The sequence below is a fragment of the Purpureocillium takamizusanense genome, chromosome 13 (genome assembly GCF_022605165.1).
Source record: "Purpureocillium takamizusanense chromosome 13, complete sequence".
In the NCBI taxonomy this organism is placed as follows: domain Eukaryota; kingdom Fungi; phylum Ascomycota; class Sordariomycetes; order Hypocreales; family Ophiocordycipitaceae; genus Purpureocillium; species Purpureocillium takamizusanense.
This window is the reverse complement of record NC_063080.1, coordinates 398489-422412: the sequence shown is the minus strand read 5'-3', so window position 1 is coordinate 422412 and position 23924 is coordinate 398489. Positions and strand designations below refer to the sequence as shown.

At 57.2% G+C, this 23924-nt stretch overlaps 11 protein-coding genes across 12 annotated transcripts; 2 read left to right on the top strand and 9 right to left on the bottom strand.

Moving 5' to 3' along the window:
- Positions 1–742: 742 nt before the first annotated feature.
- JDV02_010650 (uncharacterized protein) lies at positions 743–2493 on the bottom strand (the record flags this gene model as incomplete). Its single annotated transcript, XM_047992401.1, has 8 exons — positions 743–1028; positions 1130–1481; positions 1582–1794; positions 1875–1962; positions 2017–2050; positions 2114–2142; positions 2220–2266; positions 2346–2493. The coding sequence occupies 8 exons, from the start codon at positions 2491–2493 to the stop codon at positions 743–745; spliced, it is 1197 nt and encodes a 398-aa protein (XP_047848415.1).
- A 43-nt stretch (positions 2494–2536) lies between these two features.
- On the bottom strand, positions 2537–3100 carry JDV02_010649 (uncharacterized protein; the record flags this gene model as incomplete). The annotated part of the gene is made up of 3 exons (XM_047992400.1): positions 2537–2548; positions 2625–2762; positions 2870–3100. 3 exons carry the CDS (start codon positions 3098–3100, stop codon positions 2537–2539), a joined length of 381 nt encoding a protein of 126 aa, XP_047848414.1.
- Positions 3101–4713: 1613 nt separating this feature from the next.
- On the bottom strand, positions 4714–5551 carry JDV02_010648 (uncharacterized protein). Its single transcript, XM_047992399.1, has one exon. It carries the CDS (start codon positions 5511–5513, stop codon positions 4770–4772), a length of 744 nt encoding a protein of 247 aa, XP_047848413.1. The 5' UTR covers positions 5514–5551; the 3' UTR covers positions 4714–4769.
- Positions 5552–6654: 1103 nt separating this feature from the next.
- On the bottom strand, positions 6655–8566 carry JDV02_010647 (Amidase; the record flags this gene model as incomplete). Its single annotated transcript, XM_047992398.1, has 5 exons — positions 6655–7943; positions 8009–8076; positions 8137–8258; positions 8319–8410; positions 8491–8566. The coding sequence occupies 5 exons, from the start codon at positions 8564–8566 to the stop codon at positions 6655–6657; spliced, it is 1647 nt and encodes a 548-aa protein (XP_047848412.1).
- A 222-nt stretch (positions 8567–8788) lies between these two features.
- Positions 8789–12272, bottom strand: JDV02_010646 (uncharacterized protein). Its single transcript, XM_047992397.1, has 6 exons — positions 11869–12272; positions 11418–11779; positions 11054–11373; positions 10764–10998; positions 9055–10702; positions 8789–8985 (listed from the first exon to the last, which is right to left on the bottom strand). The coding sequence occupies exons 1-5, from the start codon at positions 12231–12233 to the stop codon at positions 10497–10499; spliced, it is 1488 nt and encodes a 495-aa protein (XP_047848411.1). The 5' UTR covers positions 12234–12272; the 3' UTR covers positions 8789–8985; positions 9055–10496.
- A 1202-nt stretch (positions 12273–13474) lies between these two features.
- JDV02_010645 (uncharacterized protein) lies at positions 13475–14733 on the top strand. The gene is made up of 3 exons (XM_047992396.1): positions 13475–13782; positions 13844–14269; positions 14348–14733. Exons 1-3 carry the CDS (start codon positions 13738–13740, stop codon positions 14504–14506), a joined length of 630 nt encoding a protein of 209 aa, XP_047848410.1. The 5' UTR covers positions 13475–13737; the 3' UTR covers positions 14507–14733.
- A 35-nt stretch (positions 14734–14768) lies between these two features.
- Positions 14769–15264, bottom strand: JDV02_010644 (uncharacterized protein; the record flags this gene model as incomplete). Its single annotated transcript, XM_047992395.1, has 3 exons — positions 14769–14804; positions 14863–15080; positions 15177–15264. 3 exons carry the CDS (start codon positions 15262–15264, stop codon positions 14769–14771), a joined length of 342 nt encoding a protein of 113 aa, XP_047848409.1.
- Positions 15265–15597: 333 nt separating this feature from the next.
- JDV02_010643 (uncharacterized protein) lies at positions 15598–17680 on the bottom strand (the record flags this gene model as incomplete). Its single annotated transcript, XM_047992394.1, has 4 exons — positions 15598–16708; positions 16764–17406; positions 17479–17600; positions 17664–17680. The coding sequence occupies 4 exons, from the start codon at positions 17678–17680 to the stop codon at positions 15598–15600; spliced, it is 1893 nt and encodes a 630-aa protein (XP_047848408.1).
- Positions 17681–17712: 32 nt separating this feature from the next.
- JDV02_010642 (uncharacterized protein) lies at positions 17713–19933 on the top strand. 2 transcript variants are annotated; one of them, XM_047992392.1, is made up of 2 exons: positions 17713–18337; positions 18392–19933. In XM_047992392.1, exons 1-2 carry the CDS (start codon positions 18329–18331, stop codon positions 19658–19660), a joined length of 1278 nt encoding a protein of 425 aa, XP_047848406.1. In that variant the 5' UTR covers positions 17713–18328; the 3' UTR covers positions 19661–19933. The 2 variants fall into 2 exon arrangements, with proteins under 2 accessions (XP_047848406.1, XP_047848407.1); XM_047992393.1 differs by having other exon boundaries at positions 17713–19933.
- On the bottom strand, positions 19737–20632 carry JDV02_010641 (uncharacterized protein). The gene has a single exon (XM_047992391.1). It carries the CDS (start codon positions 20527–20529, stop codon positions 19807–19809), a length of 723 nt encoding a protein of 240 aa, XP_047848405.1. The 5' UTR covers positions 20530–20632; the 3' UTR covers positions 19737–19806.
- A 546-nt stretch (positions 20633–21178) lies between these two features.
- On the bottom strand, positions 21179–23745 carry JDV02_010640 (uncharacterized protein). The gene is made up of 2 exons (XM_047992390.1): positions 22305–23745; positions 21179–22199 (listed from the first exon to the last, which is right to left on the bottom strand). The coding sequence occupies exons 1-2, from the start codon at positions 23293–23295 to the stop codon at positions 21286–21288; spliced, it is 1905 nt and encodes a 634-aa protein (XP_047848404.1). The 5' UTR covers positions 23296–23745; the 3' UTR covers positions 21179–21285.
- Positions 23746–23924: the final 179 nt, after the last annotated feature.

The following is a 23924-nucleotide window of genomic DNA, read 5'->3' as shown; positions in this document are numbered from 1 at the left end:
ATCAGTCCCCCATCTATAGCGCTGCCAGGAAACGCCTCAGAACCGTGTAGCACGACAAGGGCCACCCGACTAGCCTGTGCAAATTGGGAGCCTCAAAAATCAAGAGAAAGCTAACAACCCTGCCACTGAGATGAGAAAACATCAGCTTACGTCTTTTATTCGTAAAAATGGAGCTCGGGGCAGTAAACGACGATCCTTCGGGCCTTCCCGTCAATAGTAGAGCGCCCGTTCGCAACGGGCTATACGATGGTATCCGAAACTTAATCGCAAGAAAGAACGTTCGCTCCCCGCAATCGTAGTTGACGTATGCTCCGCTCTGGGTCAGCAAGCCTGCGGACCGCGTGGCTAATCACCATCGCGAGAGGCGATGGCCGAGCCGGCTGGCTATGTGACTGACCCCTGGCCTAGCCGGATTGCCCGCCACCACCGCCCACGGAGCAGACGCTGACCCCAAATGACCCCCAACTTTCGACGCCTTGAACCGGGTGATGAGATCGTCGCCTGTCAGACCCCGCTGATGACAATGAAAATCATTACCCCACTGAGCCGCAACGTTGCAGTAAGCCAGAAGAAACGCGTATTCTCAATGGCTGTGTAAGTCATTCGCTTCCGATAGCGTGGACCACTTCCACGGTTGTGGGGGTCACGGGGATGTTCTTCGCGTGGCTACTTCGAGGCAATACATGTAGTATTGTATATGCTTTCTATTCCATTTACAATGACATTTGATGGGGTGTTGAAATTACTTGCCAACAATATACGGCTTGTCGTCCTTGAAGATGAGACCGGGCTTCCTCTCCGCCAGGTCAAGAATCATCTCGCCAAAGTAGCTATTCGCCCAGGCGAACCACGGGCGGGTGAAGTCGCTGCCGTTGTAAATATTCACGCTCTCGTGGATGAGGCCCAGTCCGGACGTGCTCTTCAGGATCAGCGACAGGCGAGACTTGATCTCGTCGTCGTCGTCGGTGCCGTAGATACCGGAAATCTGGGCCATGGGCCACGGGTGCGTTGCATTGGCATGCGGCCCACTGAAGCAATCAACCCGATTAGACGAACGAACGAGCGGCCTCGTGGGGGATGAGGACGGGGGGAGGGGAAAGCGGGGGGGAAGGGGGGGCTGTGAACTTACCCAATGCCGCTGAAGCCCTTGCCGATAGCAAAGTAGGGGTTCGCGCGCGAGAACATGGCCTTCTTGGTCTTGATGTATGTCGAGTCGTTGCGGGGCAGGAAGCCAAGGTACGGTAGCGAGACGAGGCTGGGCACGTTGGCGTCATCCATGATGTACTGCCCGCCGAACCCGTTCGTCTCGTAGGCAAAGATGCCGTTTGAGGTCAGCGTGTGTTGCCAAACCGCCTTCCTAATCGTGGCAGAATATTTCGCCAACTTGCTCGAAAGCGCGCGTTCCTTCTTGACGGCGTTGAGCAGGTCGGAGACGTGGCTGAGCTCTACGGCCATCATGGCATTATCGGAGGTGATGTAGTCTGTTCAAGTTAGCCGCGTTAGCTTGGCGCCAATCTTCCATCGCGACGAAGATGGCCTCCTAGCGCGCCGAAAGCGGGGATAGAGGATGGGGTTACGTACTGAAGACGCAAATATCGTCGGACGGCCGGTGGCTGCAGGAGACGAGGCCATTTGCCTGCTTCGGTTCTCCGTTACCGCCATTGGGAACCGGCGGCGAAAGAGAGCCCGTCAGGCCGGTCCAGTTAAAGTAGCTGACAAAGTCAAAGTCATCGCTCCAGCTGCTCTGAGACTGATCATGAAGCACGGTGGTAATCTTGTCCATTGCGGCCAGCCCTGAAATCCCAGCGCGTCAGCGAGTCACATTCGGAAAACACATAGTGGGAACTACACAAGGAACGAGGGCGTTGACGTACAGTTGTCGTTTATGAAGCTTGCATCCTTGGTGTTTGCATAGTACGACCTCGAGATCTTAAGGAAGCCAGCAAGCGAGTCGAGTTCGTACTACGAGACGTAGTTAGTGTCGGTCTATCGTTTGGTCCGATAGGATTCACTTACCTTGCACTCGAAGACCGTCTGGTTGTCAACAGGCCTGAAGGCGGTTGGCGTGAGTGAAGCATTCAATTGAGAAGTGCGAGATCATGTTGCAACGTACGGGTTAATTCGAACATTGAGCGAATAGTCCTGCATGATCATGTCAGAATGTATGCCTTGGAGGGCGCCCACGCGCACCTAACAGTGTTCGGGTTGGAGGCACTTACATTGAGAGTAGGCTTCAGTCCGCTCTCGGGCGGAGGCTGGAACGCGCCTACATCGACGTAATGGCATGTCAGTCAGTGCACACACTCTATGAAGATGGACGAATCTTGCGAGGTTTTTTCACGCACCGCAGTAAGGGAACTGCGAGATGTACCGCGCCTCGGTATTGATGATGGCCTTGACAAGAGCCTTGAGGTTCTTGTCGTGCGGAAGCAGCCTGTACAAGTGTGCAAACTGGCCGCTGGTGTCACGCAACCACTGCGCGCTACAATGCATGTTAGCAGCAAGGACTGCGACAAAAAGTCTGGCGGGCGGGCTCCTACGTGATATCCTAAATTGAAGGGGACTCGAGTCAGCCTTGTGCGCGGCCCAGATGAACCCCATATTTCGGCGACCAGGCGACTTACACCCGTGACGATGAATGCCAGGTTGATCTTGGGGTCAAAATACTTGACCGTCGTGTCGAGAGTGGAGGCGAAGGTGTTCTCAAAAAGGCGAGCCAAATCAGGATCCTGGAGACGGGACTTGATGTCTCGAATGACTTTCTGTTGTGGGCGGGATGCGTCAGTACGGCGTACGAATACTAACAGATGTTGGGCCGTTTCCCCCGCGGCACGCTTGGCAAACTTGGCGATGCAAGTAAATTTGTTACCTCGACGGCAGAGCTGTTAAACGTCCGGCACTCAGGGCTCGGCCTCATGAACGGCAGCGCCAGCCGCCCCTCGGACAATGGCTTGTGGGGCTCCTTGGAGTACTCGAAGTAGTCCGGGCACGACGCGGGCGTCCGGTTGTGAGCTTCATACTGCTGTTGTCCCTGGGCCGGGCCCGGCAGCAGCAGGCCGACGGCGGACAGCAGAGCGGACTTGACTGTGAAATGACGCATCGCGGCAAGTAGTGGGCTGCTGCGGGTCAAACTTGGCTCGACTTTGCCAAACTTTTTGCAACGTGGAAAGCACGTCGTTTAGATTGAATGTTGTGAAAGGAAACCGTCGATCAACGCGCAGGTCTCGGACATATCTTATACTACTTCCCATGCCATGCCCATGCCAGACAATCCCGGCCCGCACCCGCGGAGCCCATCGAAGCAACCCCGCGTCAGACACCGTCCGCCCGCGAGAAGTGGGGAGATGCCCGCGAACCATCATCACCTTGGTGCTACGTACGTACTACTACTAGCATCACGTTGTGTTGTCTGTAGTACATATGGGGGTGGTGATACGACGGGGTGCGGGGGAAGAGTGGAGGGAATACAAGCGGCCCAACAAGGTGCTGCCAAAGTCATTGCGATCGGCGCCCCGGAAAGCGCTGCCGCAGGATGCCTATGATGCGGGAGTGCAGCTTTCTGGGTGCGACCAAGACCATTTCGCCCGATCTTTGTGCCGACGGCTATGCAGGGCGGCGGCATGACGCCGGGGCATCGATCTTAGTTCTTGAACCGAACCAACCGGTCCTTCGACCGCTCCTTTGCCATATTGTCTCTACTGACATCGTCCACACACATAGCCGGCGGAAGCAGTCCCTGTGCTCCGGCGCGGGCGGACGCATGCTTTGCCGCCGAAGCCTAACTTTGAGCCCCAAGATTGCAGTGTCTCAACTGCATCTGGTGCGACGCGTCTAGCACGCCAACATTGTACACAAGCATTTATTACTACGTAGAACATGAAGCGACGTGCCGAAGTGGCATGAAGAAGCATGGAGGGGTTGGCATTTAGCCTTTCAGGACATCTGCCCATGCAAGAAAACAAAGCGTCGTCGCTGCCACAGAATCCCCACCACAGCCACATGCACCTACAGGCCCGCTCACTGCATTGTGTTTATTTTCCTCGCGGCCCTAAGACAACCCCCCGAGGTCGTGGACTCGCGGAAACTACCGAAACGTCCTTGTGGCGTGTACCTAAACCGTGCAGGTGAGCTTTCGTGTCGAACGACTCTAGCCAGTGTCCGGCGCACGCGACTGGACCTGGCGCAATCATGCACGCTGATCCGGATACGACTGTGCCGCGCCGTGAACACCAAAAAGCTTGTGATGACCGATTTCGTCTTCACCATACACATGGACATTCATACTTTCCCAGATGCAAGTACCACCAGATGTCAGCCTGCATGTTTGTGACCATACCACATTGTCATTCACTCCACATGCGCTTGAATCGAGAACCGTGATGAGCTGCAAAAGCGCGCCACTAATGGTATTGTCCCAGTTGCGACTGTTCAAGGCGGGAAACAGCAGCATCCGATTGTAGCCCGGCAACATGAGGTCGAGGCGCCCGTGCTTCAATGGGATATCATACTCTTGCACGACCTCGTACGCAATCAAACATCAAAAATCACATTTAGCTTCCACTGCGTTACCCCGGAAGACTTTGTAAAGGTTAGGTATTCAGACTGAATTGGCGCCGGTTTGAGGCGTCTCGTTGTTCACGCCAGAGTACAAAGGCCAACGTCACGTGTCTCTATATACACGTACAGTATATGGTAGCACAATGATCATATCGCCGCACAGTTGGCTATGACAAGAAAAGTTCGCCTCCAGCCTCCACCTCATGTGGCCTCTAGCAACCGCTGGAAGCCCCGCCCTTGACATTATCTCCATTGCCCCCAGCATTCGCTCTGTTGAACACGGAGAGCGTGCCGGATCCGTACTTGGACGAGTACGAAACGCTGGGCGAGCATCCGCCCGTGTGCCATCCTCCGGTGTTGCCAATGACATTACCGCGCTTCGTCTTGGCATCGTAGCCTGCGATCCAGGGAGATCCGCTCGTGCCGCTCTTCAAGGGCCCGCAGGAGATGCCGAGTTGACCAGCCTTGGCTTCGTAGGTGCCGACACGGCAGTGCACGGGCTTCTGCTCGCCGCTGTTGTAACCCACGATCTCAATGGTATTCTTGTAGCCAGCCGTGGTGACCAACTTGTTCCCGCCGACGACGGACTGAACCGTGACCGACTTTCCGTTGTGTGTGCCCTTCCCAACGGTGAGGAAAGCGTAATCGTGGTTGATGTTGTGGTCCTTGTTCCATTCCGGGTGGACGTAAGCGGCGGTGACGGGGTACGTCCCGTAAGGCGTCTTGCCGTCGTGGTATCCCGGGGCAAAATGGAGGTCCTTTCCTGTTCCCTTGACGCAATGGCCCGCTGTGAGAATCACATTGCCGTTCTTGCTAGCAATGACGCTGGCGCTGCAGGAGTGCTGCTTGATGTCGCCGTGATATAGCGCGCCAACGCTGGGAATGCCATCAAAGGGTGTCGCTCCAGCTGACACGCATGGCAGCGCAACGGACAACAGAAGCAGAAAAGAGACCATGATGAATAAGATAGAAGGGTTGTTTTTCTCAATGAATAGTATTCGAGTGAACGATTTCATGAGACGCCATGTCGCCGCTGGGCGCGCAGTATATATAGTATTCGGCCTTTATCTTTGCCAAGTATTTCGTCCGGCTGGACTCGATCCCATAATTGAGCCAAATATGGCTTCGCGCGAATGCAGGAACGAGCGCGATGAGCAGAACCAGGCACAAGTTGGTGGCGTCGCAGATCTCTTGGCGATCGACGAGCCCGGTTTACATCTTGACCACAAGTCTCTTCGCTCGTTCGTCCAATCTTTGCTCCTCGCATTCTCGCCCGCTTACAACACGAAGAAGAAGAGCCAGCCCCACGGGCAATGCGGCTGTGATGCAGCTTGCCATCGTATACTTTTTCTGGCCACCCGTGCGGGATTGCGGGCAGCCCGTCCTGGCCATCATTACCATTTCTCAGCGACGGCGTGCGGCTCCGCTGCCTGGTAAGATCGCAATATCATGTTGCCGGTAATAAGCGCCTCAGACCCGGCGGTACAATGGGACGCCCGGCTTATGCGGAGCTGAGGAGCCGATGTGCCGGCAGAGGTACAGAAGTTCTTTGTTCGGTGACGGGCCGACGGCGCGGCGATTCGGGGGGCTTCCGAGCCGGCTTTACGCAGCAAGCAGACAGGGGTATCGCCGCCACATGGAGACTTGACCCGCAGATGGAAGCGTCATTAGTTACCAAAAAAAAAGCGTCAATACAAGTGATTTATTAAGCCGTTTCGTCCTTCTCTCCGGCCAAGCCTGCGATGGAGGTCTGGGGAAATGGTTCTGGCTCGCACGGTGGACGAGCAACTTCCGACTCGTGTATAGGCGCCCCCAATTTATGGCGTCATACTGACATTGCACGGAGTTCCTCAGAGCCGCCGCTGCAACGCCAGAAAGCCCGGCTTATGTGGTAAAGCTTGACTTCAACTCCGGGGCATCGTTTACCTCGTACAGTAAACAAATAGTGCTACCGAGTCACGCAAAAGTTCATAACGTTTCTCTAATAAAGACCGTGACTGAATTATTAAACATCAACTGAAGCATGTTACACTGCAGGGCAGGTGCCCAGTACACTTGGCCATTTGGCTTTCTCGTGGCTCGGACTCCTCTCTGGAATTATGTTCCGATCTTACGGCACGCTCTGGGGAGGTTCAACTCCTTCGAAGGAGTGACCATGAGCCTGCGCCGCTGCCTCACCCGCGTGTGGCTTTCCAGGTTGTACGCCAGCTCAATAAGATCGAATTCAGACCATTTCCGTCCAAGGAAGCTGATGCCCATTGGTATGCCCGGCGCCACGTCCACGAGATTGCCCGAGTCGCTCTGGATGACTGGCGCATCGTCCGGGAAGTATCCCATGGGCAGCGTTATCGCTGGCGCTCCCGTGATGGCCGTCCAGTAAGGCGCTATCGAAGTCGGCAGGGCAATCGCCGTTAGGTTGTCCCTCTCGAGGGGCGCGAAATGTCCTCCCGTAACGACCAGTTGCTCGAACTGCGCCTTTTCCGCCGCGTAGCAGCTCGTGTCGCTGCCGCATTCGTCGGCCTGCACTTCCAGCGATGCATCCCATAGAAGGGTGTCACGCTGAGGGTACTCCTCCACCGGGTTATTTCTCGTCCATTCACGCAGTTCTTCTAGCGTGTTGATGTTGTTTGGGTTGGCGGTGAGCTGGGACAAGTACGAGGCAAGGTTGGCCGGGAAGTCAGCAAACGGCACTATGGATTGGGCCTCCAGGAGTTCCTTCGCCATTGGGATGTTGGTTTCGATGATCTGAGCCCCGGCTTCCTCAAAGATGGCCAGCATCTTGGCGAAGGACTGTAGCTCGTGAGGCAACGCCGCATCTGGCGCCTCACGAATCAAATGCCACGGCACACCAATGCGCATATGGGAAATGTCTCGCAGCCGACAAGCGTCCACGTAGTTGGGGATGGTGGGCATGATCGTCGAAGAGTGCCTATCGTTTGGGTCGTCGCCCACGATGGCCTGCAGGACTTGCGCTGCGTCTTTCACCGTGTGTGCCATCGGTCCGACGCTGTCCATGTGCTCCGAGACGGGAATCACCATGTCTCTCGACACGAGTCCTACCGTCGCCTTGATGCCCACAACCCCGTTTCGACCCGCTGGAGAAAGGATCGATCCTTGTGTCTCGGTGCCAACCGCCGCCGCGGCCAGGCCCACGCTCACCGCTACGCAGCAGCCGCTGGAGCTTCCCCACGGATCTTGGTTGGGGTAGTAAGCGCCGATGGTCTGGCCGCCGTGCGATGACCATCCGTGTGTGCCGTTTCCGCTGCGCCATCCGCACCATTGGCTCATGTTGGCCTTGCCGAGGATGATTGCGCCGGCCTCTCGAAGCTTCCGGGCTATGGTTGAGTCGCGAGGAACCTTCGCTCCCAACAAGGCATGTGATCCAGCTTCCTACAGTTAGCGCGGTAACGAGGTGCGTGCCGACGGCCAACAAATGTAGCTTTAGTCTGACCTGTGTTGTTCATCTTGTCTTTGGTGGCAATGTTGTTCTTGAGTAGAATAGGAACACCATGTAAAGGGCTGGCGGTACGCGCATCAGTACCCACACCTGGCAACCAAGCTCGAAATAGTGAGGCTTACCCTCTGGGGCCCTTTGTAGCCCTCTCTATGTCCAAAGCTGCTGCGATGCTCAGCGCATCTGGATTCTCCTCTGTCACAGGATGGAGTCGCCCGTTTACTTCTTGAATTCGCTCGAGATATGCCTGCCATTTGATGAGTGTGAGCCCACACCCGGATCGCCATTAACCTGATAAGAGATCTACCTCGACAAGGTCGGTTGAGTTGAAGCATCCTTTCTCGAAGCCCCACTGAATGTCACTGATCGTCGCATCAAGTAGTCCTGGGAACCGCCAATCTATGCGATAGATCCGCGACCTGTCAGTTGCTTGCTGTTCCACATCCCTCCGAGCTCTGGATCAAATGGGAGTGGCTCACCGCGCGGCGGGGCGCTGACCACCGCGGCTGCCCACAGGGACACGACAATGAGGAAACGGAGGCAGACCGAGTCCATGGCAGGCTGGCTCCGTAGACCCATGTGTTCAAGGTAGTGAATGGAACTGTGGCAATTCGTCGACGTCTGGTACCTTCACCTCGCGGTATGAAAACACTCTTACATAGGCCGGAACTTGCCGCTAATACTTATAGTGCATCATATGGTAGACGGTCAGCTCCAGGAGTACGACCTGGCCACGGTTTATTATGTCAATAGCGATAATTCCTGGGTACATAAATTGCAGTCTTCATGCGACCCGGTTCATGCATTAAAAGATGTCCTGTGTTTCGCTGTGTGCAACTTGGGCATTTCTACGGGCGCGGGTGGACATATAGATCCTTTATGATGCGTAATTGGCTACACATGAAGTTAAAATTATACCAGTATCGTTTGTAACCCCGCCTCGACACGCTGCATGAGACGCCATCTCATCGTCACTGCTAAGGTCACTCAAGTGTGTTATGACAGGGGCAACAATAGCAAGGCGCGGACCGAGTCAAACGTACCTTTCCCCCGCTATCACTTTTGCCGCATTTGACAATCACTCGTGCCTAAGAGTGACACAAAAGGATTCGACGGGCTAGAGTTTGCCCAGCATACGCAAAGACGTTGGCGAATAATAGCTCATTACAAGAGTGCCGACAAATATGCCTCGCCTGACGACTGATAACGAATCCGTACAAAAGCCCTGACGGCAGGGTTGTTCGTTTACACGACATGTAAGAAGAATTGTGTTTCGTTGTCAAATGGAGGCGGCCATCCAACCTAACAGGCCCCGTAAAGTTTCACGCAGAAGCCGTTGGCGTGTAGAAAACGCAGTAAAGAAGGAATTAATAGTATCAAAGTTAGGCTACATAAAACATTAGAAGAGTCTCGAGCTCGAAAGCTTTCTCGTATATATACTTGGGGGCACATGGTCATTGTGCACATCGTCGGGGAGCAATGCCCGACGGCGGGGCCCGCTCATACGAGCGTCTCTGCAGCTCAACGGGAGCATGACTGTCGGCCAGAGGGGGCTGTGCTCCGTTGCGCTGCAGCTGCGCAGGTTGTAGACACCACCAGGCATCCAGCAAGCCCATCAATCCGTGACTTTCGGCTGCAAGCGGGGAGCCAGTAGCTTCGGATGAAAGACTGAACAGTGGCCAAGCCATACTCAGCCTGGGTGAGCTGCTTGGCCTTGAGACCTTTCGGGTGAAGCCATGGCACCGCGCAGCCTGTTCCTGTCAGGCCTCGACCTTAGGCAACGATGCTAGTTGGCGCCCCGCATGGGCCGTGCCTTAGGGAGCCCAGCCGCCCATGACCGGTAGGGTACTAATTCAAGTCGAGTACCCCCACTTTGGGGCAGGCTCATTCTCGTTGACCTCCCGTCTGGTGACTGGCGAGGCATCCATCGTGATGGCTGTGGCTCAGGTTCGCCCGACGTAGTCAGGGAGACGGGAGAGTCGGGAAGACTGTGGCGGCCAACGATTGACCTGAGCCAGCACTTGCGGCTGAGTCGTATTGGCCATAGGTTCCTGATGATTGCAACATGCCCCTGACATGGTCTGGATAGAGCGAGCGCTCACAGTACAGCACTTACAACCTTGTGATACACCCTTGTGTGCGCTCATGCTTGTAGAGGCGTCGGCTGGGGGAGTTGGCCGCGGCTGTGTTGCGACGGACGTGACGGACGTCCCCACACCTGTTTTTCAATGTTGGTCAAATGTCCCCTGTCGGGCACCCAAAACACGAGCCCAGCGCAGGCCCGGGGCACGGGCTCGTCAAGGTCACATCACTCTAGGCGCCTGGGCTGTCTGGGTTTCGCGTTGGCCTGGATGGCAATTCGGGCAGTGGTCGGAGGAGCATGGGCTGTGGATTCCCTATTGCAACGGTGAACGGTACGCGTGGCAGTGAATTGGAGATGTGGCACGTAACAAACCTTTGAAAGGGATAAAGGAAGCGACCAGCTCTAAGTTCCTGATTTGGCTAGGTTTGGGTCCAACCAGGGATCGTACAAGAGATCGTGAGCCGTTGCACGCTCCTCGGGAGCCCAGCAAAGCATGCTCCTCATAAAGGCAAGAAAACGGGCAGCATTATTCTCTTCAAGAACACATTGAGGCACCTCATCTTCAAGGGTTCGCTCCCTGGGAACCAGGTCACCTCGCAAAAAGTTACCTAGTTCATAAAGGTTAGCCGCGGTACTGAGAGAGACAGAGCTTATATATGTCGAACAGACCATCATCATCAAAGAAGGGACCATTGTAGAACTCGGCAGCGTTGATAGAGGGTCTTCCTTGAGGATTTAGGACGGCTGGAGACCATCGCCAATCGCGCATGCGTCTCTCCCGCTGGAGCAGCACAGGGGGAATCGGCCCAATGAGAGCGATCATGTCTGCCAGGTGCTGAACGGGAAGGTATGGCTCCGTCCTTGATTGTCGAAACAGGGAACTTCCAGTCAAGAGCTCCCAAACCTGCCTTTTGTCAACGAGAGCCCGAGAAGAGGCACTAGTGTATCAGTGAACTAACCAAAACGCCAAAGTTCCAGATGTCTGCGCTGTAGGACCAGCCGACTCCGAGGAGGACTTCGGGCGAGCGGAATTCGTTGGGTTGTATGGGGTGAGTGAGCACTCCGGCTTTGTCGCCGCGTTGAGCAAGGCCAAAGTCGGTTATCTGCGGTACAATATTACCGAGACCGTGCAAAATAGGGCCGAAATTGTTGTGACAACGGTATACTATACGATTGTGGCCGTGTTTGCGAGCTAATGGATGGGTAGCCTGCGCCTGAACGAACTTGTCGACGGTTGACTGGTCCTCGAACGTGACCATAATGTTGTCGAGTTTCAAGTCTGGACGAGTCAGAGCGTACTAATAACCATGGCGAGATACGCACCCGTGTGGATAACATGGCCTTGCGTGTGCATGTAGTCGAGCCCTTCGAGGAGGATTCTAAGGTAAGCCTTGATGAGAGGCAGAGATTCATGTGTAACATAGTCTGTGTGCGTGATGCGTCTCCTCAAAAGCCAGAGTGGCTCTCGCAGAGGTTCGAATACAAGGACAAGATGACTGCGTCCCATGGGCGACGTTGCCACAAATCCTTCAATCGCCGTCCCTAGGGCAGCACGCCCCGGATATTGAGGATTTGCAGATGACAATTGCATGGTAATGTCCAACTCATGCGTCATGTCTTCCTCAGTGGCATCGGAGTTGCAGAGCTTCACAGCAACATGCCTTGTTGTCGTAAACCAATTGCCCCTATGATAGTCTCAGTCCGGTATATAGTAATGCGAAGATACAGTGGCTGTCTTGACGCAGCAGTGTGCACGCATGGATGAAATCAATACCTTCGAATGTCGCGCGCGAGCCACACGGTGGACGACGACCCCCAACCAACCTTGGCCTCCAGCCGATACCTAGTTCCCAAGATATCACCAGGATTTGCGGGATAATAGTGCTCGGGCTTGTATCCGGGAACCCTCTCCTCATCGACGAGATGCTCAGGCGGGAGCAGCTCGGGTGACGGCGGCACTTGTGATCCGAGAACCCTCCCTTTCATGTTGCGAGCCCAAACGCCGCTCGAAGCGAACCGCCTGAAAACCATGCTGGCGGTGATGCCTTTGTTTACATAGCAATGAAATTGATAAGAAGAAGGGCTGGTCGGTAATTTACGAGCCCAAATCGTGGGTACTGATGGTCGAATGGTGATCATGCCTGCCACGCCGCTTTGTGGGGGTACTAAGATGGGTCGAGAGGCTGGTGCACGATAGTTTTAGCTGAGCGACAGTTTTACTACATGTAGCAGTTCCGACCCATTGATTGTAGCCGCTATTTAACCGCGCCCATGGCGGGACGACTTGCCACTGGTACGCGACGCCCCACCTCGTGCTAGGAGGGCCATTCCCCTTCTGGAACCCATACTTAGCTCTCGCCTGATTCTTGACAGTTTGGGCTCCTTGCCCTTCCGCCACTTGGGCGGTCCCCGGCCAGTGGATAATCGCCTCCTGCGATGCCCACGTGTGAGATGGTTTAAGAGTCTCTGTACAGCTAGCCGTCAGCGAGGGGCCTACGGGATCGTGCTGACCACCTGCTCTGCGAGCCGACAATCCTCCTGCCGACTCGACATAACATCATGAAGCTTGTACGACGAATCGAAACGTTGCCGGGCGTCAGCGTAGAGGTCAAGCGGCGCATCACATGGGTCAGGCGGCGTCGCAACTTTAAATAAGCTAATAAACCATCGAGTTTTAAGTAAAATAATTAGCGAAGGAAAGGGCAATAAGGATATAATATATAATATAGGAGAGAGGGCGGGCTATAAAGCTTCTCGTTACTTCGTTCCTTAAGGCATAGCTAACTCGTCGGGCCGGTCCGTCATTACTCTCAATGGTCTTCGCCGCATCTAAATTTCGTCATTAACGAATCCTTATCCACATCGCCATGACGGAGACGACATAGATATTGCAATTCGATATTAGAAGCTCCGATCGAGTCTTGTCAAAAATTGAAGAATGGTCAGGGAGTATCACGCCTGACACTGACAAGTTCGTCCCCGTGGCGGGCGGCACGAACGGCCTGGGCGACATAGGGTGCGCAGGACCGCAGTCTCGGCAATCACCGTCACCGTAGAAGTTGGCGCTGTCGTCTGACGTCTTATTAATGAAGGCCCATGGGCTACAGGTACCGGGTGGAGTTCAAGGGAATCCCTTATATGCGCACCACTGCGTCGCTAAAGTTAATTGTCCATGGCGCTTGCGTGGCTTGCCTCAACACAGTAATATGTGCAGCCTGAGGCCCGTGTCGGTGCAGGAGCATCATTGACAGGCCACTCGTGGGGAAAACGTGAGCTCCGATTCGTGCTCGAGTCGTTGACATGCCGCATGGACTGTGGCATTTGCATATAGAAACTGGCAAATCCCGCAGCATCGCCCGGCCAGTTCCACATCTCCAGCACGCACGTAGAGTTTTGCTCTACACCAGGTTTCCTACCGCGACGGCAAAGAATTCTGTCTATCCCTCCCACGTGCGGTGATTCTCAAAGGGCGTAGGCCGGCCGTTTGACCATGTGCCTCCACGTGTGCGATGTCTATGTTGTGTTGGCCAGGTTGAGGCTGGGGATGGGCAAGAGGCCGAGTATTAATTATGCCCCGAAATCCCAGCTCCTGGGTTGACATGAATGTCTGTCAATTCTTGCCTCTGTAGCAGCCACTGCAACCATGCAGTTTCCTTGGACGCTCACGTTATGTTGTCTCGTTGCAGTGGTTAGTCGACAACATCGTGTCGCCACGCTAACGCTTCCGTGCTAACTGATCTCACTTCCAGGTGTCTGGTCTTGTCGCCCGCCAGCCAAACGCAAACTCGACACTTCCAGGCTCGACGGCCCCGATTCCAGGCTACAGTCTCTTCGTACCCTCGTGGGAGGTGGAGGTGCGGACAGGCGAGAGGGTTGTCCTCAATGGCACCGTCCATGAGGTCCACCACCAGCTCCTCAAGCTCAACCCCGACTGGGAGTCCTTTGCCGCTTCGCGAAGAAAGCGCAGCGTCCTCGAACGGCGTGGCCCTTCGCCAGACACGACAGATCACAAATGTGGTGGCCATCCAAAGGGAAGCAAATACTATCCCAAAGTGCTCAAAGACACGGCAGAGAGCCTGTTTTGGACGGATGGAGTCCCCAAGAGCGCCGCCGGGCCGCAAACTTGCGCTCGAATCGGATGCGAGCTCGATACTGGCACATGGTGGTGCAACCACGTGAGTGCTCGACACCACACAATGATTGGAAACTCTCAGTCAGCTTGAGCCATCGACTAACCTGCTTTGAACAAAAAGGATACCAAGGAGAAGTCGCTGGAAGCATGGAGTAACGTCGCGAATGTGGTGAAGAAGATGTACCGTGAGAGGCTGTGTTGGCAAGAACGAGCAACAGAGGTCTCACATCCGGACAAGTGGAGCGTTCTTGTGGCGGGAGAGGACGGCTTGAAGTGCTGAGCGTGTTGAGACAGTGATGACAGCGATGATTGGGCGTTTTTGTACGACTTATTTGTATGGGTTCAGAAGAATCTCTGGCAGGCACAGCGATGACACTGAACGGCGTTCATGATAATCTTCAATAGTTTAATGTTTCCCACCGCCCCAATCTCTCGCGGGCCGACGCTGAGGTGGGAAGGCTAGCTGTGAAGTTGCACATTGGCCCGGATGCTATCAGCCACGTGCAGATGGATGAGTTTGCCAGCTACTCTTGATCTTACAATTACCGCGCGTCGGCGTTTCGTCGCTCAAGCTCCGCCTGCAGACACTGTAAGCAGCAAGCCCATCTCCGGATTCTGCTGGTTCGCCTTGATTACCTGCCACTCCCGTACCTCGGCTTCATAGCGGTCTTTATCTTCGGCAGCCATTCGCTCGTACGGGGCTCGCTGGGCGATGGTCTGCGCGTGCCACATTTCTCCCAAGATTTGACCGACTTCCCCTGGCGTCATGTCCGGACGCTCTTCCGAGACGCGCATGCGGTGCTCGTCGGCGAAGAAATGATATGCTGAACGGCCCCTCACCGGCCGGCCGGAGCCTTGAATGCGTCAGCGCCCCTTGTTGGCCACATACTGCGAGCCTGAGGTTTGAACAGAGTGGGCGAGGGTGAGGGCGAGGGCGAGGGCGCACATACCGTCTCGCAGAGAGGACAATAACCCTTGTGATGGTTGTGACATGGTCGGATGCTTGTAGGAGACGCTCGATCGGAAGACTGGTGGCATTTGAAGGGACACGTTCTCTATCTAGTGCCAACTTAGCGAAACCCACCTCAAACATCCCCGCGTTATGCGGTCGGAAGCTTCGTGGGTGCCTGGCTTGGTGACTGACACAATGTCAGAAATACGAGTGTAAGCGATCGAACTTGTCGGCCACTCTCTCGCAGGACTGTCGCCTCGAGTGAGAGGTAGTGCATGCAGCTGTCTCGTGGGAATGGGAAGCAAACCCGATCAGTGCTGCTTTATTCACGCCTCTTTGACGCAACGGACGGTGTCAAATGTCATCAGATGTCAACAAAAGATCCATTACCCCGTCTCGACAGTCTCGGCACCCATCTTCTACAGTGCAAACGACGGGAGCTCAATGTCGTCCAGCAGCAGATCCCACTGCGGCACATCGAGCTGGGGCGCAACGTGCAGAAAATCCGACCACAGCTGATCGAGGCTTCCATCGTCCGAGGATCCCGTCCCTTCCAAGCCCTGCATGGCTTCGGGAAGCGTAGCTCCTCCAGGGTTCACATTGCCCCCTGAGCCTCGACTCACGATTCCCTGCCCCGCGTCATCCGCCGCCGTGGCTGCTGCTGCTGCCGCTCGTGAGCTTGGCCTCCTGGCTGTCGTCGCCGCCGAGCTCGCCGGCCGTTGCACCGACGCGGGATCCCGCTTCTCTCGCAGCGCCGCCATGAGCGTCTGGAGGTTCTTCTGCACGCCGTCCATCAACGCGCCCGACGCCTCCTCGGTCGAGCGCTCCAGCACCTTGCACGCGGCCAGCACCTTTGCCCTGCGCGCATCCGGCCCCCCGGCGCGGTCCGGATCCCGCGACACGTCCGTCGCGAGGATCAGCGCCGCGATGAAGACGTGCTGCATCACGATCCACGAGCGCGCGGGCTGCACCCCGACGCGCGTGCCGATGTCGTCCATGGCGCGCCGCAGCTCGAGCACCGTGTGCGCGGCGCGGACGCACGCCGTCCGCGAGTAGGCATGGCGCGGGTCGTTGCTCGAGTCCGCCATCAGGAGGTGGTACGGGCGGTGCAGGCGACAGAGGCGTATCTGGGCGCTAAAGTTGAGGCCGACGCGGTGGACGGCGAGCATGGGCTGCTCGGTGCATGCCTGCGTGGATTGCTTCATGCTGGACGCGTCGAGACGGAAGAACCATGGCAAGTCGCGCAGGTAGTCGTTGAAGGCGGTGTCTAGATCCATGACGACGCTGTAATCCGCGTCCTCGGTGTCGTGTAATGCGGAGGGCAGGGCATCGACGGCGTTTCGGCACACCTCTGCCAGTTTGACGCGGTATATAAACGCCGACATGGGAGTCGGCGTATCAAGAGGAAGGTCCACGGCCTTGTCTTCCGTAATGAGTTCGTCAGGGGCGTTGCTTGGTAACCCGACGTTCATATGCCTTGGCTGTATCATATACGTGCCCTCGTGCGAGCTCCCCGGAAACGCATTCAACCTGCACTCTCAGCCATGACCGCCATCAATGATTGCATACGGAGCGCATAACCTACCAGTCAAACCCGACCAGATTCCACCAAACCCGTCGTTGGACCTGCAGCTCAATCTCGTTGCACCCCTTCCGGGCACGCTCCTCGCGACTCTTGCGTGTGTCGAGACGGTCAACACCCATAGACCGCGCCATGAGGAGGCATCTGACACGCAACAGGAGAACATTGTCGGACAGCCCACGTGAGTTGGTGCTCAGGTGCGCCAGGTTACTCAGCGCGGCGAGGGCCGTGGTCGAGGGCCTCACTGGCGACACATCATTGTCAAGCACCGACAAGGCGAGGGCGTTGAAGCTTGTAAACACCGCCTTGGCATCGGCAGGCGTCGACTTGAATGTCTCCAGCAACGACGGGGTCCAATTGAAGGCGGCAGCGGCAAAGATACTAAACAACAGTAGCAGGTCCGCAATTGCAATCGGCTCACCAGTCTCTTGGGACTGGTACGTTCTCGATAGCAACGCCCTCGTGGAAGGAATGTGTAAGACGCCCCAGTTTGGCTGGCATATTTGCGTAAAGTGTTCGAACAGTTGTATTGCTCCGACAAAGGGAGGGAGCTTGATCGAAAGCTGCGTGGCGTAGGGTACAGCCTCACCATCGGAGTTCCTGCTCACGGGCACAGACGGCAGCTTGAACCCAAAAGGAGTATATGCTGATACAAACGCCATGTCAATTCCCGCGGCGAGAATGTGGAATCAGCTTCAGCTATAAAGTTCATACGCACCATCGAACCTGCACAGTGGAGCCCCTGGCCGAGGGGGCAACACTCCGGCATTGCTGACGGCGGCGGCAAAGACTGCGCGTTCCAGCCTCTGAAGGCGACCTTCAACGTCTCCATTGCTCCTGCTGGTGAGCCACGTCAGCCGCCACTCTCAAACGACGGCCCAGGGCGGGCGGGCGGGCGCGAACAGCGTCTGGCTCTGCATCGGATCGACCGGCACGGCGCCAGCACGGTTATTATCATGAGAGGGCATCGCGGTACTAGGGCCCGCTCCCGTGTCATCGCCGTCAACAACATCAGCCGCTGGCTCCTCGCCGCCCGTCTTGTAGTATGTGCATTGTATGGCGCGGCTGGAGCAGCTCGAGCAGCAGGGCCGCTGACGGTCACAGCGGCGCTTGCGCTCGCGACAGGGCTCGCATGACAGCGGGAGGCGGTTCCACCGATGGATCATCATCACCGCATGGTTGTCTCTTGACTGCAGGCGCCGCGTGCGGAGTCCGCGTTGCCTGGATTCAGGGTCTTGATTTGGCGATGACATTGATGCGGCGCGAACCTGATAAGGTGTGGATGCGGTTTCTTCGGTCGTGCCGCACGCCTGACTGCAACAAAAGCAACACATCAAGGTCATGCAAGCTGCGTCTCGATGTGCAGAGCGGCCTTCACGTCCGCACGGCGGAGGCGCTAGCTTGGTTTGGCAAGTCCCTCCGCCAGTCTTGGTGGCGATGGTCAGCCGCAGTGAGGCGGCCTCAAAGAAGTTATAAGTTGAGGAATCCACATCTAGGTCAGACGGGCGAGCAGAGCAACGGACACATCAGGCACGTACGCGGTCCAAAGACACAGAATTGCGGTCAAGATGAGAAAGGCAAGTAACTTTCCAAGTTCCAAATTCCTTCCTAATGCTGGCTGACTGGACCAGGCCATCGTCATCGGGGGCGGCCCGGCCGGTCTCTCAACCGCACTCCGACTCCACCAGACCACCGACATCTCTTGCACCGTCTATGAACTGCGGCCGGAGCCAACGACTCTCGGAGGGGCAATTGGCATCTTCTCCAATGGCATGCGGCTCCTGCACCGGCTCGGACTTCACGACGAGTTGCTCTCGCGCGGAAGCAGCCACTCTCGCTTCGTCCTGCACTCGGTGCAAGGCGCCATCCTAGGCGAGCAAGACATGGTGGGTGCGGTGCGGGAGAAGATGGGCTTTGGATATCTCCGCATCAAGCGGACGGACCTCCTCGACGTCTTGCTCCGAGCGACTACCAAGGCCCGCATACCAGTTCACTACGGCAAGCGGCTCACGGCCGTAGAAGACACGGACAGTGGCGTAACCATCACCTTCGCCGACGGCACGACCGACTCGGCGGACATTCTCCTCGGCTGCGACGGCATCCACTCATCCGTCCGCACGCTGTACGTCGATCCCGCGCAGACGCCCGTATATTCTGGCTTATCGGGCTACGGCTCCATCATTCCCATCGCCGCGCTGGGCAGCAGCCACGCCGCGACGGCATCGCAGGTCCGTGGCATCGACGCGACGCTCACGCAAGAAGGCGCCTTTGCAGCCATGAGCTGCACCGCCGCAGACGACGAGCTCTACTGGATCTTTTCCGGGGAGGTACCTCTGCCGGAGGTGGGCGACACGCGCGACGGGTGGGACGTCCGCCGCAAGGAGGAAGTCGATGGCTTCAAGGACACCATGTTGCAGGTGCTAGAGGGTGCGAGCGGCGACTGGGGCACCACGATGCGCCGCATCGTCGAGACGACAGACGTGGTCAAGTTCTACCCCGTCTTTAAGCTGCCCCCGGGCGGCACCTGGTCGAGGGGCCGCTGCCTGCTGCTCGGGGACGCGGCGCACGCGATGCCTCCGCACGCGGGACAGGGCGTGTCCATGGCGCTTGAGGATGCGTTCCTGGCGGCGAGGCTGCTCAAGGACCTTCCTCTCGGGCAGCAGCAGCGGGTGGACGAGGCGTTTGCGACGTACGAGCGCGTGAGGAGGCCCCGCGTCGACGAGATCGCCAAGAAGGCGGCGAGCAATGCCGGCGTGAGGAAGAAGACGGGGCCGGTCGGGCTCCGCATCAAGGAGTGGGTGGTTTGGGCTTACATGTGGGTGGCGTGGGCGGTTGGGCTCAAGGGCGTGGGTGTCGAGGAGCGGCACCTGGTGTATGACATTGACGAGGCGGAGCTATAGCGGCGCCATGATGTTTGCACGGAGCCTTGCTCCACGAGGACCATTACTTTCCCTTTATTAAATTCTAATTAGGTTGGGGACGGGGGGCCGTTACATGTCGTTTCCATCTCAGCTCAGACACGCTCGTCCTCTGGCGTTTTCGCCTTTTATATACCCCGTAGCCGCTCCCACTCGTCCTCCGTCATCGAAAAGAGCAACTCATCATACCACTGCCTATTAAAGCGTCGCGCGTCGCGCATCCGCCCGTCGAGCGTGAAGCCCATGCTCTCGTACAAGTGCGCCGCACGCTCGTTATACGAGAACGCGCCGATGCGCACCGTGTGCAGGCCCCCGTGCCGAAACGCCCAGTCCAGCATCCAGTCGATGGCCTCCCTGCCGTACCCGTTGTTCTGGTACTGGCGCGCGAGGGCGATGCCAATGGTCGCGCTGCGGTTGCTGACGAGTCCGGGCGTGAAGCCGCCCCAGCCGAGGCAGATGGTGCCGATGAGCACGCCGCCGTCTGAGCTGCCTGCTCTTGTTGCCGTTGCTACTGCTGCTGCTGTTGTTTGTGTGCTGCTCACCGCTGCATCGCCTTGGAAATTGTGAGATGTTTCGTCGCTAGGCGAAGGGAGGAGGTAGATGGCCGCGCCGAGGAATGCCTTGGACATGAGGCTGACAATGCGGTCGACGTCGGCTTTGCCGTAGGGGATGGGCATGGACGACGATGCGAGGGCCTGGATAAAGGGCGTTTCGACCGTGCGGATGAATGTCTTGAGCTGTTCGTTGTTTTCGTCAATCTTGACGAACTCGAGGCGAGCTGACTTGAAGCTGTCATGCATCTCTTGAGCGATGAACTCCATTGCGGAGGGGGTTGCTGGTTTCGCGGTCATTTTCGATGCTGAGACTGCCAGTTTTTCGCAAATTCCCAAGCGACCGATGCTCGTTCTTATGAGGAAACAAAACTCAGGCACACCATACGGCGGCTTCTGCCAGCGACGGCGCGTGGCGCCATGAGACTTGCTGATCCTCTTTCTTGCATCATCTCAATTGAAAAGTAGCAGAGTTCAGTCCAAGTCTAGGCCATCGCAGGGTCCGTAGCGCTGGCAAAAGTTCCCGCGTCAAAGTCGTTTCAGCCTAGGACTTGACTCACCAAGTTTTGCCCTTAGCGCTATCACCACATGCACTGGGCCCTGTTATTGAGAGCTGCTGTTGCAGAGTAAGCGCGGGCTCAAGTCTGTCCATCTACAGCCGTGTCTGGTGTTGGTGAGTCACGATTGATATCGTCAGCCACTTCGAGAAATCAATGGCTAGGCTCAAGGTAGCTCGAGACGCCTTCTGCGCACGCGTACTCAAGAGGCAAAGGCGCTCTGACTCTCTCGTACACAGTTGGACGCGATCATGGTTGATGGAGCGAGGTTGAGTCTTGACCCGTTCCAGAGGGAGGATGAGCAGCGCGTGCAATCCTCAATGAAGCGACAGCGCCGAAAGACGTGTTCTATTGTAATCGAGCAGACCCTTAAGGCGAACAGAGCGCGCGTGCGCCAAACGTATACTCAGAAGTGTATTAAACGTATATTGTCAATAATAACAGTGCCCAACCCAGGGACATGCCACTCGCTGATACAAATGCCACTATGCACTTAACGCTAATCAAACACGCTTGCCTTGGACCACTTGCTACTCGCACGAATCCTCTTTCCGTATACATAAAACACAAAAGGCACGGGTATAAGCAGGGCTGCGAAGCCCCCCGTGATGCTCGAACCTGGTCCGACGCCGATGTTGTGGAACAGAGGGCCGACAACGAGGGGGAAGGCGCCCGCAAAGCAGGACCTGAGAAACGTGTTGGCCGCGACAGCCGAGGCGGCGTAGGCCTGGAAGGTGTCGACGAGGTAGTTGAGAGCGGCTTGGAATATGGTGAAGAAGCCGGCGCCGAGCATGACGAGCCCGATGCAGGGGACGATCCAGTGGATAGAAGGGTCGGCCGTCCAGCCGACGAGGAACTGGCTCGCGCTGAAGAGCACGGAGCCGAGCATCATTGGGGGAAGGCGCTTCTCGGGCACGGCGCGGTCCCCGGCGGCGTGGTACGACTTGTTGTAGAGCGTCTGGTTGTAGACGTTGAGGCTGCAGCCGATGGAGGCGCCTATCATAATGCACAGGAAAGGCAGCGTGGACACGAGCTGGCCCCAGCCGCGCTGCTCGCCGAAGATGATGGGGATGGCGCCCAGCTGCATGTACAGGATGCCGTAGCAGAAGCTGGCGTAGAGGGCGACGAGGAAGCAGATGGGCGTGAGGAGCAGCTGCACCGGGCGGACGAGGAACTTGCGCGCCAGCTCGCCGACGCTGACGTCCCACTCCTCGAAGCGCGCGTGCAGCGCCCAGTTGCCGCTCTCGTGCCGCAGGCGCCGCGCCTTGTAGACGAGCAGCTTCGGCGGGTAGCTCTCGTCGATGAAGATGACGGCCACGACGAGGACGGCGGCCTGCAGGATGCCGGTGAGGTACTCGGTCCAGCGCCAGCCGAGGGAGGGCTCTTGGGCGACGGCCGCGGACACGATGGGGCCTACAGAGGGACGGGGAAACTCGTTAGCTGCCTTGTCTTACCATTGTCAAAGTGAAAAAAAAAACATGTCATGAAAGCGTAAATAGGGGGGAAGGGACTGCTCACCAAGCGCCGGTCCGCCGACGACAGCCATCGCATAGCCCGCCATGGCGATGCCCCTCCACGCCGGGGAGAACAAGTCACCCAGCACGCCACCCGTGTTGGTCACCGGCGCACTCGCAAAGAAGGCACCAAAGAACCTCGTCAGCATCAGCGTCTGCAAGTCCTTTGCCGTGGCGCTCGCAAAGCTAAAGCACAAGGCCACAAACATGGGCGTCATGACGGCCATGCGACGACCAAACACCTCGCTCAGGGGCGCCCACAGCAAGGGTCCCACGCCGAAGCCGAAGAGGAAGAGCGTCGTGCCGAGCGTCGCGACCTGCGTGCCGACGCCGAACTCGCGCGCAATCTGCGGCGTGCCGGCCGAGTACGACGACGACGCCCACGTCGCCGTCATGGTGACGAGCCCGTACAGCAGCGTCGTCGTCACCTTCTTGCGCGTCGGCCAGTTGAGCGGGTGGTACGGGTCGTCCTTGCCGTCGAAGTCGACGATCTCGGCCTCGGAGGTGGCGACGTGCGCGAGGGGGTGCGTGAACTGCGGCACGGCGTTGCGCGAGCGGATGCGCGAGAGGACCGTGTCACGGCGGGTGACTGTGCGAGCGAGCGGCGGACCACCACCGCCCATCATCGCGCTGCCGTTGCTGAGCGCCGGCGCCGCCGCTCCCGTGGCGTTGTTGTTGCCCGAGGTGGTTGCCGCCGAGTGTGACCGCCCGCGGCTATGTCTGCTCCGCGAGCGCGACAGCGACCCGGCGCGCATCTCGTGCTGCGTCGGGCGGTGGCCGTCAAACTCCTGCCGCTTCTCCTCGGTGGTGAGGATCGACCCGGCATCGTCGAGTTGGTCGTCGCTCGTCGTCGTGGTGCTTGCCAGGTCTTCGAGGCGCTCAATGTCGTCTTCGTGGTGCCCGCTGCCGATCTGCCGCCCGCGGGACGTCGGTCGCCGCAGCGAAGAGGAGTCATCGTGACCCTCTTGGTGGTCCTTGTCGTCCGCGGCGGGCATGGTGACGTGAAGTTGGCGCGGAAGGGTGTCTGTTCCTTCGCGCTGCTGCCATGGGAGTCTGTGGTCTTTACGTTGCAATCTCGGGGCCGTGCAAGTCCAATTACTTTTTATTATGAATCAATGTATAAAATACAGTGGCAACAAACTGTGAAGAGGAAAGAAATCTTTGCGCACCAGGGGCGGTGCACCATGTTTGTATCTTCTCGCCTCAACTCGGGGACTGGAGAGGGCGAGGCAGACGGCATTTGTTTCCGTCTTACCGTCAATCTCGCGCCGAGGACCGGACCAAGCACCAACGAATTGGAGACGGATTGCTAATGCGCCAACGCACCAGAGGACGTTGGACTGGACTTGTTATTCCCGTCTTGCACTGGTGCCCTGTGAGTGGAGCTGTTCGGCTCATTGATGCCGTTGACAGGTGACGTCACACGATCCCCCCCGGAGAGAACCTTGTATCGAACGAGAAGTCGCCATTGGGGATGAGTGTCATTGTTCATCAGGGTCATTTATTGATGTCTGTCGGTTCATCACCTCGCGTCTTCATCCTGGGGCTCGGCGCCGAGAGCGTGTCGTGCGGTCGACGCTCGCCGCCGCCCAGTCACCGAATGCTGTGCTTTGAGCCGCATGTT